Source organism: Podarcis gaigeae (genome assembly GCF_964106915.1).
Source record: "Podarcis gaigeae genome assembly, chromosome: 8".
In the NCBI taxonomy this organism is placed as follows: Eukaryota; Metazoa; Chordata; class Lepidosauria; order Squamata; family Lacertidae; genus Podarcis; species Podarcis gaigeae.
The window spans coordinates 3,189,278-3,208,730 of NC_139684.1; the positions used below are offsets into that span (position 1 = coordinate 3,189,278).

The 19,453-nt window shown below is 47.0% G+C and overlaps 1 protein-coding gene across 5 annotated transcripts in view; it reads left to right on the plus strand.

Moving 5' to 3' along the window:
• KCNIP3 (potassium voltage-gated channel interacting protein 3) overlaps positions 1-19,453 on the plus strand; it is a 117,116-nt gene that overhangs the window by 66,370 nt on the left and 31,293 nt on the right. Inside the window, exon 1 of one of the 5 annotated variants that reach the window (XM_083753383.1) lies at positions 16,831-16,948. The exons of the other annotated variants lie outside the window; for them this stretch is intronic. Coding sequence (XP_083609509.1) covers positions 16,846-16,948 — 103 coding nt within the window. The 5' untranslated portion in view covers positions 16,831-16,845. Of the gene's footprint in view, positions 1-16,830; positions 16,949-19,453 lie in introns of those variants that run through there. 5 annotated transcript variants of the gene reach the window in all.

Genomic DNA, 19,453 nt, shown 5'->3' on the forward strand with positions numbered 1-19,453 from the left:
TCCCTAGTAAACAACTTACACACATTTTAATTTTCATGGTATGTACATGAAAGCAGAAGCAGCATAAAATTCAGTAATTCTGAGTTGTATTCCACTTCCTGCAGGGGCTGATGCTGGAGTCCACCACATGGCACTAGCCTCCATCTCCCAAATAATCTCCTATTCAGCAAAGGGGGCTGAAACATAAGGCTGTGGCCAGGGCTTCTCCATCTGCCTGCTTGTGCGTGGTTGCCAGCTTTTGGGCTAAGTGCTTCTTCTTGAGTAACTCTGGTTTCTGGCTGACATGGGTTGCATATGCACCACTCAGAGTGCACACACCAAATAATCATGGGAACCATAGTTTGTTATGGGTGCTGGGAATTCTCACTGTGGCCAACAAGATGCCTGTGGGAAATCCACAAGCAGGAATCTCTGCTGTGGCTTCCAGCAACTGGTATTCAGAAACATCACTGCCTCAGACCGTGGAGGCATACGCATCGTAGCTAGTAGCCATTGATAGCCCTCTCCACCATTGATTGCCCCAGTCCTCTTTTAAATTCATCCAAGTTGGTGGCCATCTCTGCCTCCTCTGGGAGCGAGTTCCATAGTTCAACCGGTGGAAGAGTTCAGTCAATAAAATAAAGAGCAGTAAGAATGGAGGGCAGACTTAGGTCTTATGCATTCTTCCTCTTGTCCCACTGCTCCTGGGGGGAAATGATCTTTGGTGCTCAATCAGAGCAAACAGCAAGCAGAAGTGGGGACAAGACCACAATGAGCCGTGTCAGGCGTGGGGAGGCAGGACAGAGGATTTTGAATGCTGTTAAGGCTGGTGCAGTGAGAGGCTGGTGCAGTGTCATGTGCATTCACCACTCCTTCTCAGTGGGCCTTGCGGAGGAGAACTTCCCCATCCCATGTGCTCCATGTTAACTAGGGGGCACAAAGGGGACCATATTCTGGATTTTCAGCCTCTGACACCACAGTCTCTTGCGGTAATTCAAGGAGCTGCTGAAATAAGTGAAATTCAAGGAGAACCAGAAGGTTCTTCCTCAGGCAACTTTTGGGGGTTGGGGAGCTTTTTTGAGGGGGACAAAACTGCACACTCTTAATAAGGTTGCTCTTCCCTGGAAGTGGTGGTAGAAGATTCAAAGCTGCTTGCACTGCTACCCCATTCCGAAACCCCAATTTGGCCCGTGCTGTTTATTGAACGCCCGTGTTAAGTACACGCTTGGCCCGGTCCCAGGGACACAGCTAAACACACAACCGTAAACTCAAGTAAACATCTGGGCCCATTAAACTGGCACAGACATGAGGGGCTGATTGATTGCCTTCGATTTCTCTTCCCACAGTGGAATAATACCTGCTTACTCATGCTTTATTAAAAACAGCCTCTTTCCTTTCTGGCCCTTTAATAATTCATGGCGCTAATTGTGTAGAAACGCAAACTTTAAAAAGCCAGCTGAGTTCCCTCTCTGCTCCGAAACGCCCTGCCCATCCTTCACTGGCTCCATTATCCATCACTCCTCCTGCTCATCGCTCCTGCCCCCACCGCAACCAGCCCTGCATACTGTGTCTGCCCACCCTAGTCTTTTTCTCTGACTGCATTAGCCACCCCGCCTCCGATGAATCCTGCCCAGGGCCCTGACTCTGCACATCAGATGCCACAGGGCTGAAATAAACCTTTCTCCAATTTCACTTGAACATGCAACTTGCTACCAAATTGCATTAAGCAACTTTTTGTAAGGGATTGGTGACTGGTGGGTGAGGAGGAATAGGTGGTGTGGTGGGTTTTCTGGAAACCACAGTGTCTTTGGTTGCTGCTGCTACTGTGGACATCTTTTCTATCTTTCACCAACTTTTTCTGGTGATTTGAGGCCAAAGAGACACTGGGAGGAAGGCTGAGATAAAATACTTCCAGTCCTTTAAAGGTGAATGTGCGGCCAGTACATTACCTTGGGAGGCAGGGCTGCTGCAACAGGCAGCTGTGCAAGCCTTTGGGAGGCAGAGACATGAGAGAGGGCATCAGAGGAGGGAGGGAAGGAAAGAAAGAGGGACAGAGGCCAGTGTTGCCCACGGCACCCCAGACTATCATTCAAGGCACCCCAGGGGGCCACAGCAGACTGGTTGAAAACCACTGGTGTACAGCATTCGACCTGTGCTTGTGTACGGTGGGTGGCAAATTCATCTTGAAATGCATTCGGGGGCTGGGACCAACCTTGCGGCATTTTAAGTGAGTAATGTGTACACAGCCACAGTTCATTCTGCAGCAATTGACATGTGATACCCATCATCATCTGCAGGCTATGAAAAGCTTCAGCTGCTGATTTCTGCAGATTAAGTGGCTACTAAAGGCGCAGGAGGAGGCCAGGCTGATTTCCCCCCTAAGAATAACCCTCATCCCCAAATGCAGTCTGGGTGCAATTAACTCTTGGCCCAGCCTCTTTCTCGAGGTACTTCCAGCATGTCACTGTTTTGTGAGAGAGATTCAAGCTCATACTGGAAATTTGTTTGTGCAATTAAAGCAATTAAATCACCCTGTTGCCCTAGCGCAACAAATCTACTTTTTCTCTTTTAAAAAACCCAGACTTTGTGGTTAGGAAAGTGATGAGAAAATGTGTGGAAGAGCATGGGATAATGATTAATGAGAAGATATGTAAACACCTCGCAAGCAAATGAGCCGTGAATGCTCAGTGAAGACACAGATAAGCTTTGTGCAAGCAGATCAGGACAAATGCTGAGTAAACATATCACCTGGAGGAGCCCATTGCCTTGGCCACTGGCCAGGAGCTGAGGTTCCTTTATGTGTTTTACTGCATTGTTCATTGCTTTCCTCCTCTGCTCATTGTTAAGCATCGCACTAAGTGATATGGTGATGAAGATGCCCTGGTGGTGTGTTTGTAGTTCATTGACTGCTGGTCTGGGGGCGCTCAAATGGCAGATGACTGAAAGTCCTCCCCCACTTACCTGAAGTATCTTCCTCAGTTTGAACGAGTCACCAGTCTGCTGGTATGAGAGGGTTAAAAGTGTGCTTATTTAACATACGTTCAGTTCTAAGGAAGCCTCCAGACCATCACTGTTTCAGGGGAAAGATTTTTTAAAAATATTATTTTTGTGCAACTAAAGTGGATTGAAGTGACTGTTACCCTGGCCTAGCACAAAAAGTCTACTTTTCAAAATAATCTGACTTCTTGTGATTAGGAAAGTAAAAAGGAACTGCACTGAAAATTGTGGGATGAGTGGTGGTTTGCGAGTTTCCCACAGGCATCCAGTTGTGGGCCACTGGCCTGACCCAACAGGCTCCAGAACATCCCTCTTCATCTTTCCTCCAATCAAGAATTGACATAATCACACTTCAGCTAGGCAAAAGCACTCCAGAAGAGCACAGAGCAGTGAAAGGTGGAGCTTATGGAGGTGACCTAAGCCAGGGGTGGGGTAGGGTGAGGGATCGGTGGTCCTCCAGGTGTTGCTGAACTGTAACTCCCATTGTCCTTGACCATTGCCCTCAGCTGGTGGGCGTTGGAGTCAAGTAACACCCAGAGGGCCACAGGGCCCCCATCACTGGCCTATGGGGGGCCTCATGGACCACAAAGAGAGCCCTGGAGGGCCACATTCAGCCTCTGGGCATGAGGTTACCATAGCAGGAAGGTGGGGACCACTCAACTGAAGGTCTCTTACTGGGATGACTTTTTTTATAATGCGGGAACTGGGATTTGAAGAAGTGCATCTTCCGGGGGTCCGGCCAGCATTTCAAGCTGCTCTAGAAGGTGAAATGGTGAAGGACAGGCAGGGCTGCATGGAATGAGAAGTTTTTGGAGTGGGTTCAGCTAATTAACAGAGCTGTACGCAGGTCACCCTGGCTCAGCCATCACTGCTCTGTAGTGATCAGTTCACCACCCTCACTTATCTCTGCAACTGTTCTCAGAAGGCAGTGAAGGGCAGGTTGCTCAAAGCTTTTCTGGGCTTCCCAGTGTAAGAGGTTTGGGATATTACGGACCAAGATCCTCTGTGTCTGTTGACTGTGTAGGTCTGGGACACAGGCAGCACAGTAGACAGGCCATCTCGGCTTCTAATGGGATCAAGCATGGGGTCTAGAGGTGGTGGTGGGAGCAGAATTCCAGGGACTCTCTGGGCTAATGGGGAAATCCCACAATTCTTTCCCCTTCTGCTCCAAACACTTGGGAATATGAGGTACTGTCAGGACCTCCTCAGAAGAAGAGGCTGGCGGCCCCTGCAGTGAACCCTGCCCCGCTTCCTGAGCCATGCCTTAATGTCCAATTCTCCACCACCACCTCTGGGTCTCAGGAGTGAAGGCACCCATAGACCTGACAAGACATTCAGAGGTACAGAAAGAGCACCTTTTTGGCTGCCGGACAGCTCTCTCCTCGGGGGTCTACTTCTGAGGAGGGACAAGACCCAGCTGCCAACAATGACCCAGCAGAGGACCAGGTAGAGGAGGGCTATGCACACTCTGTGTACACTGTGCACTTACCGCCACTGATGCTTGAAGCTGAGTATACATGACATGATAAGCCACAATCCATATGTATCCTAGAGTTTCTTGAGAAATACGTTTGATGTGTTTCCCCTCAGACCAGCTTCCAATAAGCTTGAAAACCTAAGCCGAGGTGTGCACATTTGACACAGCCATTGCACATGTGACTGATGACAGCTTCGTTGAAAAGGAGTTTGGGGGGGTTGCAGGTGCAGGGAAACAACCAGGTACTGCGCATCAGGTGAAGAGCAGCCCTGGGGGTGGGGTGGAATTAACATGGTCCTCTTTGCTGGTTTCTTTTTTGTGCCAGAGCGACAGAGTGCCTTAACCCATTTTAATTGTGTGAACCTAAAGTTCTGTTATTTGTTTGGATTCCTCCTGCAAAACACTGACAGCCTGGATCCGCCATCCTTGCTCAGTCTTGCCTGAAATGTCTTCCTTACTATAAGATCCATGATGTCATTTTTGCCAAAGTGGCCAAAATGGACTTTGAATCCATGAAGAATTGTGTTAATTCTAAGGAGTTACTTAAATTTCTGATCATAGCAGCACAACTATCGATTGCCCAGATTTGGAAAACATGGCAGGGTTGGGGCATTAAAGAGGCAAGAAAATCCTGACACATTTAATGTTGCTTGGCATGACTTACTTATACAAATGTAGTCCGGGGGGGGGGGGGTTCTGCTCCTTTGCCATCCTGTCTCGAGACACAATGGAGTGTGCCTCTGAGGGTGAAGTCAAACCGTGGGAGAATCACAGTGCGTGGTGTGGCTTCAGAGACTGGTAACTCTTAACTGGTGTCTTTTGCTGCATTGGCAGCATGGAAGTGACCTTTTTGGGGCACAGGCTTGGGCAGTGTATATGGAGGTCCTGGGCTACGCAGACAACAAGGCCCTCATCTCAGCCTCACTGATGTGGTCCAAAGGAAAGCAGAGAAGTACCGTTGGGCACCAGCTTGCCTGCTGGAGTTGCCAGAAGGAGGCATAGAAGGCACCATCCAACCGTCTTAGGGACTCCACTCTGGATTTGTGTAGGGTTTTCGTCTTCCAAAGATGTCCTACAAGGCAGCGGGTAGAGTTTTTTCCTCGGTGTTTACCCCTAAAGTCTTTCTTCTGAATAGATATAGCCTCAAGGCAGCAGAGGTTTAGGGTCAGAGTTTTCCTTCTCCCAGATGGACTACCTTCCTAGGTGGATGAGCCCCATCTGCCTCTCACTTCCCTCTACACCAGGTGCAAAACCTGCCCCCTTGACCATTGGACCCACTCTTGGTCCTGTCTGCTCTATCCGCCAGGCCTATCTTTGCATGCAGGGCAAGTCCCTAACTCACTGAGGGTTTGAGACTCATCAGCTACCCTCACCTGGTTTCGTCAGCTAGTCGGAGCTGTTTCCTGGGGTGTGGCCTTTTCCTAAAATGAATAATGTCAGAAGTGAAGTCTTTTTGTACTGTGATTTTCTGTTCACACAAATATGGCTTGTGGAAGAGCCTCTGTACTTGACCAGGGTGTCTTTGTGTTTTGTTGCTACATATTTAGTGCAAAAAGTAATAAATACTAGAAAGGGTTCTACAGTTTGTAGCTAGTGACATTATACTCATAGTTGACCCACTGAAATTAATGTATCTAACCTCATCAGGTCCATTAACTTCAGTAGGTCTATTCTGAGTAGGACTAACTGTGAATACAACCCTAAGTCCTCAGTGTGGTATATTAAAGTTAAACCCAACCACAAAAGGGTTGTCTATCTGGGAGAACTAACTTTTCCCTACCCTGTCTGATATGAATTTACTCAGCTTAGATTTCTAAATACACCCACATACCGGTAATATCTAGCTGTAAATTCTGAGATCGGTCAAGAGATGACCACCTTTGTGTTTGTGGACCAGGCCAAGTTGAAGCGATTGCACACAATATTTTTTGTTGCCCTTCATGTAGTTCGCTGAAGGAGAGATACCTCTGTTCATTTCAGAATTTTCAAAAAAAGGCAGCTGTACTAAGCAGCAAGAAAGTTATGAACTACCTCTTGGAGTGAAAACAGTGCCAAGTGCCAAGGGGATTAAAAATATATATAAATTAGTTGGAGAACTTTACAGTTTTAATAAGCTTTGATGTTTGACAGTTCTGAAAATTGATTTGTTCTTAATTTGAATATCATTGTGGTTTGTTGGTTTGTTTATCAAACTTCTATACTGCTTTTTAGGGCAATCGCCTCACAAAGTGGTAAACAATCAGTAAAAAAAAAAATTGTGATATTGTATCATGTAGCCCCAATTTATAGCTTCCCTTGCCTAAGAGCTGTGCTGGAAGTGAGCTAGCTCACGGGTGGGGGGTGTGTGTGTGTGTGTGTGTCCAGGATCATTTCTGCCTTCTGAGGGAAATCTTCCAGCCTTTTGCCCTGAGAATTAGGGCCGGCCTCTATAGACTGGGGTGTTTTTTCCATGCATGCGATTGACGCAGTAATAGTACAATAATGGTAGATTTATACTGAACTATCCACATATAATTCTGCTTTATTAGTTGTTCTGTTATGCTTTCTGAATATTACCACATTTCTTGCCTTCTGGAAGGGCTCTCCTGCACAGCAAAAACACGACAAAAAGTACACCAAGCATTTGTGGCATGAAAAGTGACAGAGTATTGAAAGCAGGATTACCTGTAGCTGCTCTGGTAACCATGAATGCGAATCATCATGAGTGGCAAATGAAAAAGACCTTTGGAAGGGCCCCTTATACCCTGCGTGCTCTCTCTAATTTCCATTTATATTGTCCTGGCCATAGGCTGGAAACAATTAAAATCTGACTGCATGGGAGCTCCCACACTGTCACTATTTCCTGGTGGGATTCACATATTCAGGTTGTGCAATTAAAGCTATCTGACATTTTTACACAACAAACCCACTTCTCCCCCACCTCAAAAAAAAAAAAAAAACACCAAATAAACCACACCCTGGATTTTTTACAACAGGGGAAGTGACAAGAATATGCCCTGGGAAGTTTGGTGCAACTTCATCTATCTTCCCTGCAAACCAATCATAATAAATGCTCAATACATAGCTGACATTGTCTCGTCTCCCAGTGAGCTTTGTGCATATCAGGATGGATACTCAATAAGCATGTCTTCTGCAAAGGACCTGAATGAATGAGCTGAGATGAGCAAACAAAAGGAGATTCCCGGTGGGTCGTTGGCCGCCGCCTGCTGCCCTGTGGGCTGCCTGAGCTGCGTGCCAGTCTGACCTGTGGCCACAGCGTTGTGCATTTGCCAGCAACTGTGGTTCAGCACCCAGGAGGGGGGGCGAAGATGTGACGTTGAGTGAGGAGAAATGAAGACAAGCACATCCATTTCTCAATGGCTCTCTCCCTCTCCCTCTCCCCACTTCCTTTCTAATGGAACAGAGACCATAGCTCAGCAAAACCAGCCACCTCCTTCATATTGCTTATCTTGGGCCAGAGACTCCAGTCTTCATTTCCATCTCACCTTTCCCTTGTTGTGGAGTCTGCTGTTGTAGGTGAAGGGTTTGTGGGTGGATGTCTTGACAACAGGACCTGGAGAGAGACAGAGAGCAGGATGAATTCTCTGCAGCAGCAGGGACATCCTCACCTGCAAGGTGTGCACTCACCCCACTGTCGTCTCTGTTCACAGATTTCCCAGGTCAGAATTGATCACTAAACTTCTTTGACTGGGTCCACATAGTTCAGCAATGTCCACGCTGGCTGCCAGGGTTTCAAACAGTGCATTCTGGGCCCAACCTGGAGATGCCATTGCCAGGAGTGCACGCAGGAGCCAGACCCTGTGACCAGTAGGGCTTTGCAGGACTGGGGCTTTCTTAAGTTTCTTCTGAAGAGGCAATGCGTGGCTGTCCAGGTGAGGCCGCTTGGTAACTCACAGCACCTGGTGGCAAGAGCCAGGAAGGGATATAAGGTCAGCATTTCCCTTTGGCTCTTTGCCACAGCAACATGCTTCCTGCCTTGCTGCATTTGGTTTCTTGACTCCTTGCTTCATGATCCTCGGACCCTTGACTCCTGGTTACCCGACCCTCGGACCCTTGGCTTCCGGGCTCCTGGCTCCTGGCTTCTGGACTCCGATTCCTGCTCCCACCCCGCTTCCTTGCCCCTGGTCCTGATGTCCTCTGCCAGGACTTCAACAGCCACAGACTGAACCTAGGTCCTAGAAGAAGAGCCTGCTGGATCCACTCCAGGATTCTGATCTCACAGTGGCCAACCATTTTCCCCAATGGGAAGCCCACAAGCAAATACACTCACACTCTCTTCCTGTGATTCTGTATACACAGGCATAATACTTCCAACACTGGAGATCATACATAGCCCTCATTGTTGGTGGGCATTGACAGCCTTAGCCTCCATTAATCTGTTTCATCCCTTTTTAAAGCCATCCAAGTTGGTGACCATCGTTGCATTAGCTAGGCTCAGTGTGAAGAAGTATTTGCTGTGCTGTGCTAAATGTATTTGATACCAGTTTATTGTATCGGCTTCATTGTTCTAGCAACTGGAGCTGCCGTTTTCCAGATAAAATTTCTCTTACCAAAAGTTACAATAAAGTTACAATGAAACCTATGAGTACGGTGAAATTCCATCTTAAAATCTGGGCAATATCAGGCAGGGAGTCTTGGGAAATTTTAAAGGGCAGCCAAAGAAGAACATGCTAAGGCAGACTGAGGGGGCACAGAGAGAGCCGCTGCGCTCCTGGGCCAAGGCTGACCCTCTGCGACTCGCCATGTGGGGCCGATTCAGACTCTGGTGAGGGAGCCTGTCATGGGGGCACACTCCCTCAAAAAAGTACGCCCAGGGCCAGGGCCAGGGCCCCAAAGCCCCCCAAGCTACACCACTGCAGAGGGCAGAGCTTGCCAGAAGTGGGCGGTTCGTGCCAAGGCAGAACCTGCTGGAATTAGATTTTAATAGATTTTTAGGACCCTGGTATCCATTATCTGTCAAAACGCCAACATCTTTCCATACTGCCCAACAGCATCTGCCTGAGGAGGCCACCTCATGCTGCCTCCTAATGAAGCCAGCCCTGCCTGTCACTCATTATTAACAAAGGACCTTACGGTGGGTTCCTGCTGGGCTTTTTTGCAGGGTGGGTGGGGGTCTCGCAGGCAGGTCACCCAGCAAGCTATTAGGTGCCATCCATTAAACTGACTGGCCGGTGGCTCCTAATGCACCACATATTGGAAAGAATTCAGGTCTAAAGCTTTTATCCATTTAAGCATCTTTAATATTTTACATTGAGAGAAATAAGGATCAATGTCTTGTTTATAGAGCAGCGTTTATGAAGAAACTAGTCAAGCCTTTTTCTGCCACTCCTTTCCCAGCCAAAGTGCAGTTCTCAAGAGGAAAGAAACAAATGGGAGAGGCAAGAAGGAACGAGATTTTAAAAACAGTAGCAGTGCCCCAGGACGTGCGAAAAATAGGAGCACTCGGAAATTATTTTGGTGTATTAAGGAAATCAGAATACATTCTGGTTTAGGAAGCAGCTTTTCACTCTGAAGGATGAGGAACAAATTGTGTGTTGATGGTGTTGTGATCAGCATCCCTTCCAGGTGTGTCAGGGGGGGATGCAGCAAGTGCATGCAGGCGTCATCAGTTCCTGCTGGTGATGGAGGTTAGATGATGTTGCTTCAAGCAAGTATTATCTCACAATTTCCAGGGCATTTCCCCACATTGCAAAAAGACCTCCCAACCAACTAATTGCACAACTTGAACCCTGACAGTCCAGAAGCCTCCAGCATCTGCCATACACACAGAAGGTTCCAGGCTCAATCCCTGGGCAACTCCTGAAACCCTTGAGAGCTGCTGCCAGTCAGTGTTGGCAATGCTGGGAAAGATGAATTGATAGACAACTTCCCATGTTTGTAGAGTTACACATAGCTGTCAACGTTTCCCTTTTTTAAAGGGAAATTCCCTTATTCCGAATAGGATTCCTCGCAGGAAAAAGTCGACAGCTATGGAGTTACAGCCATCCCAACCATGTCTACTTAGAAGTAAGTCTTCTCAAACTCAATGGTGCTTAGGATTGCAGCATAAATTAGTGGCAAGTCCAGCTTCTTCCACACAAGCCTGCCCAGCTTCTGGGCTATTCTCCTCCTCTCTGTCCTGCCCACATCAGATGTACATTCTCTTGGTTGCAACTTGAGAGGGGGGACGGCTTCCCAAGTGCTGCCCCCAGGCTCTGAAACTCCTTTTTGTGAGAGGCCAGTCTAGCTCTTATTGGCAGGTGTCTGTCTTTTTTATTTAAACATACTTTTGGCACACTGAGTAGATTTAATCTTTTTTCTCTCTGCTCTCCACTTCAGTTTGTGATTTCATTATGATTTTAACTGGCTGCTGCTTTTTGCTTTTTCCCCCACCCGTAGTTGCTCGTTCTACCATTGCTATTTTAAATTATTTTCATTTTATTTACTACATTTATGTAGCACCTTTATCTTCCAAGGAATTCAAGGCAGTGTACGTGGTTCTCCTTCTTCCCACTTCATCCTCACAGCAACCCTGCGAGGAAGGCTGAGTGGAGAATTTGAACCCGGCTCTCCCAGGTCCCAGTCCAACACTCTAACCATTCTGCAACACTGGTTCTGCTATGTATTTTATTGTAAGTCTCCTTGGGCATTCTGAGTGAAAACTGTAACAAATAATAGCATTTAGATCAGCAGAAATAAATACACAATATTTATTTATTATATTTGTTTGTCACTTTTTCCACAAAAGTATCATATTTTAAAACCACAGATTAAAAGCAAGAGTTAAAACCTGAAATGAAATCTAAGATCTCAGCTGTAATATGTCAGTTCATTAAGCATTTTTACCCCTATTAAGCATGCATTCTCCATGCATTTCATTGCAAGCTTTTACCTCTTTGCAGGAGTGCCATCTTGGCCCCGCGACCATGGGTGCCCAGGGCTGTGGGTGCCGTGCAGCTTCGTGGGGAATTTTATGGGTGCTCGGGCCCCCAGGACCCCAGAGAGTTGGCACTTCTGCCTCTTTGTCTGCAGGGAGTGGAGGGGGGTCTCTTAGCTCCGTTGGTTCAAGTGTGGCGCTGATAACACCCTAGTTGTTGGTTTGACAGCTGCATATTCCTGCATTGCAGAGGTTGGACTAGATCATCCTCAGGGTCCCTCCCAACTCTACCATTCTGTGATTCTTTAGAAAAAGCTTACCTTCTGAGAACCACAGGCCTGCCACCTTGGGTTGTGCGGTGGGAGAAAGATGGGATACACGTAACATGTAAGGAATCAGTAATAAATAAAATATATTTGTATTTGCCCCTAAAGAAGCTGTGAATACAAAATAGGAAGATTTCTAAGACATGGATTTATTAATTTTGAAATGCATGCACCACTTTTCCTAAGAATAAGTATTTCGTTGTCCCCGAGAGGGGGCAATGACAATAAAGATATTATTATTATTATTATTATTATTATTATTATTGCCCAAAGATGCTGACATCAACAATAAAGCAACAAAAAGTTTAAAAATTCAGTGCACGCCATGTATTTAAAACGCACCCCACAAAAATCCTGAGAACTGTAGTTTACTCCTCGCAGAGCTACAATTCCCAACACCCTTAGCAAACTACAGTTCCCAGGATTTGGGGGGGGGGGCAACCTGAACTTGATTACTAAGAACACCTTCACCCAACTTTGTCCCAAACTAACTAACCTCAGGGATAGTCAGAACATGTAAGAAAACCTCTGGTGATGATCTTAAGAAGTGGGTGGGTTCACATGGGAAAAGGGAGCCTTTCTGATAACCCGGCCTTAAACCCCTGGCAACCAGATTTTTCAACCTGGCGCCCTCCAGGTGTTTTGAACTACAACTCCATCAGCCGCAGCGTCATGCAGCCATGCTTGCTGGGGCTGATGCACATCGTAGTCCAACATGTCTAGAGAGCAACAGGATAGGGAAGGCTAGTCCTAGTTTTTCGAGAGATGGAGTGGAACCATTTTTAGAGTTGCCAGTAAAACAGGATGTGATCTAATCTAAGAGTTTTGCCCACTGATCTCTGCTGATGTTGCAAAGGATCCTGGGATTGTGCACTGCAACCTTTTGGGTGGCCAAATGTCTATCTTGGACCAATCCTTTTTGGGACAATCACATAATAAGCAGAAACTGTACAGTGCAGTATAGGAAAGTGTATGATTTATAAACATTTTTTAAAGTCCCTTTCACAACATTAGTATTTGTGCAAATGCTTTTGGAGGTTTGTAAAAATATCGTTTCTTCAGTAGCTGCTGCCTTATGTCAGGCCAGGCTGTTGGTCTGTCTAGTCTGGTATTTCTTGACAGCAGCTCCCTAAAGTCTGTTCCGTCTCCCATCTCCCCGATCCTTCTGGTGAGTTGGTTGTACCTTCTTCGTGAGAAGCTGGTGCTCTGAACTATAGCCCCTCTCCACTCTTGCCTTCCCAGCCAGCATGAGATGTAAAGGATATGAATACTTTATTTTGTGGTGTAATGCTATCCTGTGGAACTACCTGTCACATGATTTCACAATTCCTGCTTTTGTGGAAGGATTTTTTAATTTAATTTTTTATTTATTTTCTGGTGGAGGGGGGTTAAATGAGTTGTTCAGCAAATTGCTCTTCTACGTTGTGATTCGTCCCACCACAGAGGTTAGGAACAAGCTTACCGTCCACTCAGTCATTCAGCACTTAAAATGAATAATTAAAAAACCACTGCAACATAGAAATAGATAAGGGGCATAAACCTTCTAAGCCACAAGACATAAATCAAAGTTCCCTGTTCTTCCTGGCATGAATAATTGAGTTTTTTACACCTTTCATTGTGAGGAGTGAAGGCAGGATGCTTAAGTGAGGGTGGGGAGGGGTGGATCTGTCAAACTGATGTTTAAGTACAATCTGGCATTTTTGCTGAGGTTTTTGTGCCACTTATTTTCATTTTAAAATAAAATAAAAATAACATCTTAATATGTTTGAAATGGGAGGGCAAGGTTCAACCCTCCACAAGTTTTGAGCAACTAAAATTGCAGTCCTTTAATGAACTAATTGAGAATAAATCCCATTAAACTCAATGGACTTACTTCTGAGTAGATGTATAGGATTGCTGTGTAACTCAGGGGTTCAACAACTAGTCTGCGGACCACCATTGGTCCATGAGCTTCATTCATGTAGTCCACAGCATTTCTGAAAATTATGATTGAAGGCAGGAGATGGCACTTCCATCATGTTAAAGATTTGTGTTCATTATTAATTATATTTCTATTGCTTCTTTTATTTCTTACATTGCATTTTATTATATTACAAATTGAATTATATGGGAAAGAAAATAAGCAATTAAAAATTAGACAGCATCTAGCACAGTGCATTACAAATGCTGAAGAGGCACAAAAATCATTAAGTGATCCTCCAGGACCTTCAGCAGTTTTCAGATGGTTCATTGGAACCATTGCTATAAAATGTATGCGATTCAGTAAACAGAAGGAGGAGCTGTATTCTTTGCACTAAAATTTACCGAGGGAAAGGGGGAGAATAACAAAAAGAAAGGAGAATTCTGAAAGATCCACAAAGCAGTCCATGAAAACCCATGTTGAATCAAAAGACTTCCACAGGGGCAAATGAGGCAGGGGTCTACACATGCCGCAGGGTTCAGTGATGGGATGCTGAGATGATAGAATCGCTGGACAAACATCAACAGAACTTCCTGCAAATAGAAAGCCAGCACGGGAGGCAAAGGGTGAGGCTAGAACCTTTATTGCTTATTCTCTGTCTGGAGGTAGTTGCTAGAGTTTTGCTTGGAGGAATATTCCAAAGCAATCTCCCCCACCTGTTGTTTGAGGTGGCACTGTCTATTTTTCTGTCTCTTTATTCCACTGCATCAATTGATTGCGGTCTGCTCTGGGCATGCAGCACTGTGTGAGGTGATAGAATCCTGAAGCAGTAGAAGGTGTTGTTTTAATGCATGCCCCCATCTAAAAATAAGACCTCCCTACGAGTGAAATGCTCACATATAAAACCACAGAATTGGAGAACTGGAGAGTTGGGAGGGACTCCAAGCTTCACCCAATCCCACCCCCTGCAATGCAGGAATCACAGCTGGCCATGACAGCTGGCCATCCATCCTCTGCTTGTAAACCTCCAAGGAAGGAGAGTCCAGGCAGTGCCGTAGCCACGGAGGGGGCGAGGCCAGCCCGGTCTTTTGCCCCAGGTTAAGCCTCCAGAATGGCACCATTGAGGCTCACAGCCTGTGTGTGTATGTATGCAAATGCAGAGGGGTGTGTGTGTGCCAAACTGGGTCTTTGACCCAGATGAAATAAAACCTAGTTTTGTCCCTGCCCGATGGAGTCGGTTCCACTGTCGAACAGCTCTTACTGTCAGAAAGTTTTTCCTGATGTTAAATCAGAATCTCATTCCTTGTCATTTGAATCCATTGGTTTGGGCCCTCCCCTCCAGAGGAGAAGGAAAGAAGCTTGCTCCAACTTCCATGTGACTGCAATTTAGATATTTGAAGATGGCCGTCACATCACCTCTCAGTCTTCTCTTCTAAACACGCACCGTTCCCCATAAGGCTTGGCTTCCAGATTCTTGAGCATCTTTGTTGTCCTCCTCTGCACACATTCTAGCTTGTCAATATCCTTCTTAAACTGTGGCATACAGGACTCCAGGTGGGGTCTGACCAAGGTAGACTAGAGTGGTACTGTCCCTTCCCTTAATGTGGACACTAGACTTCTGTTGAGCAGGGAGAAATTTTCTAGATCAAGCAACTTCCTGCAATGACTGTTCTTACAGGGATTTCTTTTTAAATAAAGGGGGAGCATTAACAGTGTTCTAAAGTAGTACAATTCATCCTGCCACTCAGAATACTACTGTAGTCCACTGATGTCTGCATGCGCTCAAAGGTACTTTGTCTTTATACTTTTTGGGAGCAGAGTTGGAGGTAGGAAGGAAAAGTACTTTTTCTCCACATGCTCAAAAACATATTGCTTTCCAGTCTCCTGTTTCTCTTAAATCTGAAGCCAAAATGTTCCCTTCAAGGAAAGGCTCTTGGCACATGGTCAGGGTCACTCATGGCCCATCCATACCATGGTTTAATGTGGATTGTGACCCCATTTTGCCTCCTTTAATTCCCCCTTAGCCATGTGGCATTCTCCACCTACTACTGTCCCACACTTTCTCTTCCCTGAATCCAAAGACTCCCGATGTTAGAAAATCCAAATAGGAGGCACTACATTGATTGCATAGGAAATCTCTGGATTTAGAGATAAGAAAGTGTGGAGCAGCTATTAAGCCAATGTATCGATAGGCCCATAACTCTTGCGTGCTGGAACATTTGAAAGGAAATGGTATTGCATTGTTTTGTTTTATTTTGGTGCACCACTCTGTGTCTTTTCAGCCAAAAAAGCAGCATAAAAAACAAGACTTGTAGCTTAACATATCACAAAGTAACTAGCAGTGCCAGAGAGTGCCAGCTGTTTGCCTACCAGCAGGGCTGCCTCCTTCTCTGCTCTTGCAAACACTGAGAGTTTGAAAGAAAGAAGAAGCAGCAGCAGCAAAGTGTCCAAAACAAACCACTAGTTTGTGTAAAAACACCACTAATGCTTCTGCTGATCAGCCTGCTCCTTGGAGATGAGGCTGGACCACAGCTTCGTCGCCATGGTGATTCTTCTCTCCTGCATCCTGGACTTCCCTGCCAGATGAGCCCGGAGAGAGAGACTCCCAGCCCTCCTCCTCCCTCCTCAGGGTGGGGGCTGATATTTTATAGCTGCCCTTGCAGCCAATGGCATTGCAGACAGCTGAGATGCCAGCAGCCTGGAAATGCTCTCCTCTTCATCAAGGGTGCATTGCAGGGCGTGGGGGATGCCCCTCAGAAACTCTGGCTGACCCCTGCCGCCTGTGCTGGACAGGGCACGTGCCCCTTTCCTTAACTGGCCGAGCTCAGGAGACTTCGCAACAATGACATTCTCTGCCTCTGAGAAGAAGCAGCCAGAATCACACCGGGAACTTGCTGCAGCAGCTGCCGGGGAAGTTTTGCCCTCCAAGTTTTGAAACTTTTAGAGGCTTGGTTTTTTCCTTCATGATCCAAAGCAGCGACAAGCCCCTCTTGGGTGCCGGCCGTCACCCCCACCACCTTACCTCTCCCCCGTCCCTCCTCCTCCTCCTCCTCCTCGTTCACATTCCCCCTGCCCTGCAGCATCCCAATGGGGCAAGCCTGAAGGAGGCTTTTGCCCTTCCTCACCCCTGCCAACCGGAGGACTGGAAGATGTGAAGCTGCAGGGGAAGGAAGGACCTGCTCTGCTCTGCTGCAGACAGACTGCTCCGGCTCCTCATCACTCTGGTTCCCAAGGGAGCTAAGCTGGCCCTGGGGGGTGCGAGTCGCATGCCCCCAGAGCTGTGCTGCCCATCGCGGGACGCTGGCTGGCAATGGCGATCCAGGGGATGGAACTTTGCGCCATGGCGGTGGTCATTATCCTCTTCATCGCAGTCCTCAAACAGTTCGGGATCCTGGAGCCCATGTCTATGGAAGGTAACGAGAGCATGTGCCCTTGGTGTCCCCTTTCACCCAAGACCCTCGGTGTCGACCCAGTTGCCTCCCCACAACCCAGGCTGCCTTGATCCCTGACCAAACAGCAGCCCACTGGTGAATGTAGAATGCTTAGTTTTTGGAAGCAAGGGGGTCTGTAACAATTAGACAATCTGCTCTCTCCATCTCATTCTGTCTGGCTGCCATTCTGATGGAACTGGACATAAACCTTGGACCAAGCTTTTCTCTTAGTCTTCTAGTGATTCTCTGTGATTTGGTGTCATTTCCTTGCCCCCAAATAACTCCTCTTCTTTTGCTGGTTTCTATATGATGTTGTAAGGAGCTATTCTCCCCCCCCCCCCCCGCAAAACTTGTTAGTTCCAGTGGGGCTTTCAGCTGGGGGAAGAGAAGGATTTATCTACTAGCAAAAACTCTCAGCTGCCCTATCCTCCCTTCCAAGTGGCTGAAGAATGAATTTTCCCCAGGATCATCTCCCCTCCCCAATTTCTAGAGAGGACCAAACACCAATACCCTTTTTATTTAAAGAACCAGCCCTGTGGGGTGGAATATTTTGAGTCCCACAGAGCTCTTATTTGGCCTGAATGTTAAAATAAGGAAAATAAAGGAGGGGGGGCATTGATGGGCACCACAGCCTTGAGATGGTAATGGTGAAAACATACGCAGGCCAATTAGACTAGGACCTGTGCATGCAGAGAAGGAGAAGCACTAGGAGGCTGGCTGGAGGTACGAGGGCACCTGATGCTGCAGCAGCCTTGAGGGAGTTAAGCAGGTCAGTCTCTGGGTAGTGCCTGGAGGGGAGACCCTCTCCCCGGGGACCCTGCATATGCCTCTTTCTATAGGAAAGGCAGGATTTGAATGAAACAAACAGTAGTAAACATACATGTAGACCCTCCTGTGGAAATGCCCCTTGGGATGCCACATTCCTCATTCCCCTTCTTGTCCATGGAGGGTGCTTTTTGATTCTGGAAAAGGCTGAGGCTAGAGGACTGGAGCTCAATAACAGAGGAGCAAGTCAATGGTCCCAGTTCAGTCCCCAGCTTCTCCAAGCAGATTGGAGAAGTCCTGTCTGAAACCCTGGAAAGATACTGCCCATCATTCTAGCCCAGGGCTGGGGAACCTGAGGCACTCCAGAAGTTGTGGGACTTCAACTCCCTTCAGCCCCAGGCAGCGTGGACCAATGGTCGGGGATGGTGGTAAAACTTACGGAAAGTCACCCTGAATACCTGAGGGCACCGGGGTTGGCAAAGGCTAAGCTCAATGGGCCAGTGATCTGACTTGGTATAAGGAAGCTCTCCCCACCCTCCTGGTTTCTCTCAAAGCACAGCTAAGCCCCAGACGACCAAAAGTCCTAAAAGGGACAGGAGAGAGGGACCCTCCTTGGGAATCTCCCCTGCTTAGACCAGCTGGGGGAAAATTGGCTTCTCAGCCTAGATTCACATGACCCAAGTGATGAGATGTGAGTTGACTTTGTTTGCCCCCTCACCTATCTGCATGGGGGAAAGGGTTGTGTGAGTAGCTCCACCAGAACCAACTCTACCCACTTCACTGCAAAGCTTTGTCATGTGGCTTGAATGTGAGCTTAAGACGGACCGTGTAGCTGGATCAGGCCAATAGCCCACCCAGTCAAACCCTGTTTCCCACAATGACCAAAAAGTGTGTCTCTGGAAAGACTGTAGTCAGGGCATGAGGGCAACACCCTGCTTTTGATTCTCAGCAACTGGCATTCTGAAGAATACGGCCTCCAACCCTGGAGATGCCATCTTGCCTTCAGTCATAGGAGTCGGCTCCTAGGGGCCAGGGTCCCTTCACACACACACACACACACACACACACCCCTAGAACAATTGAGAGTTAATGGGCATTGCCAGTCAAATGGGTGTGTGATCAATTATGCTAGACGCCCCTCACTCCCATATTTTATTCAGGATAGCATCCTTGCCACTAAAGGCCTTATCCTGCATGTGCCAATATGGTGGAAGGTTATAGCCTGATGTGCCAGAGCACATTTTACGACCCTTTGAATGGGAATAGAAAATGGTTTTTAAGTTGAATAAAATGGGCAGCCACCCCTCTTTCAAACCTGCTTCAGCATTCTGGAAAACTCTTCCCTGTTTCCCACCTTTATATCCTGATGAGAAAAAGCTCAAACCACATTTCCCTCCACTAGTGTCTTGACACTTGAGCACAGCTGTGAGCAAATGGCCCTGTTCTTCAGCTCAGCCTGAACTCACATGTTTCAAGTGTGTTATCTCCCAAACTGTGGCCTAGTGACCCAAGAATGGAACATTCATGTGCTTTCTATGACCCTTGCGAGGAAAAAGCTTTCAGAAAATAGTTAGAACCCTTCCTTTTAAGGAAGGCATTTGATTTTTAATGTTTTTTGCATCCTTTCTGAATATTTGTTTCATGGCTGCTGTTTCCATGTTCAATAATGTGCCAAGGGCTGGCCTGGTTGGGCGTCCGCTGTGGCTCCACATGGCAACAGGG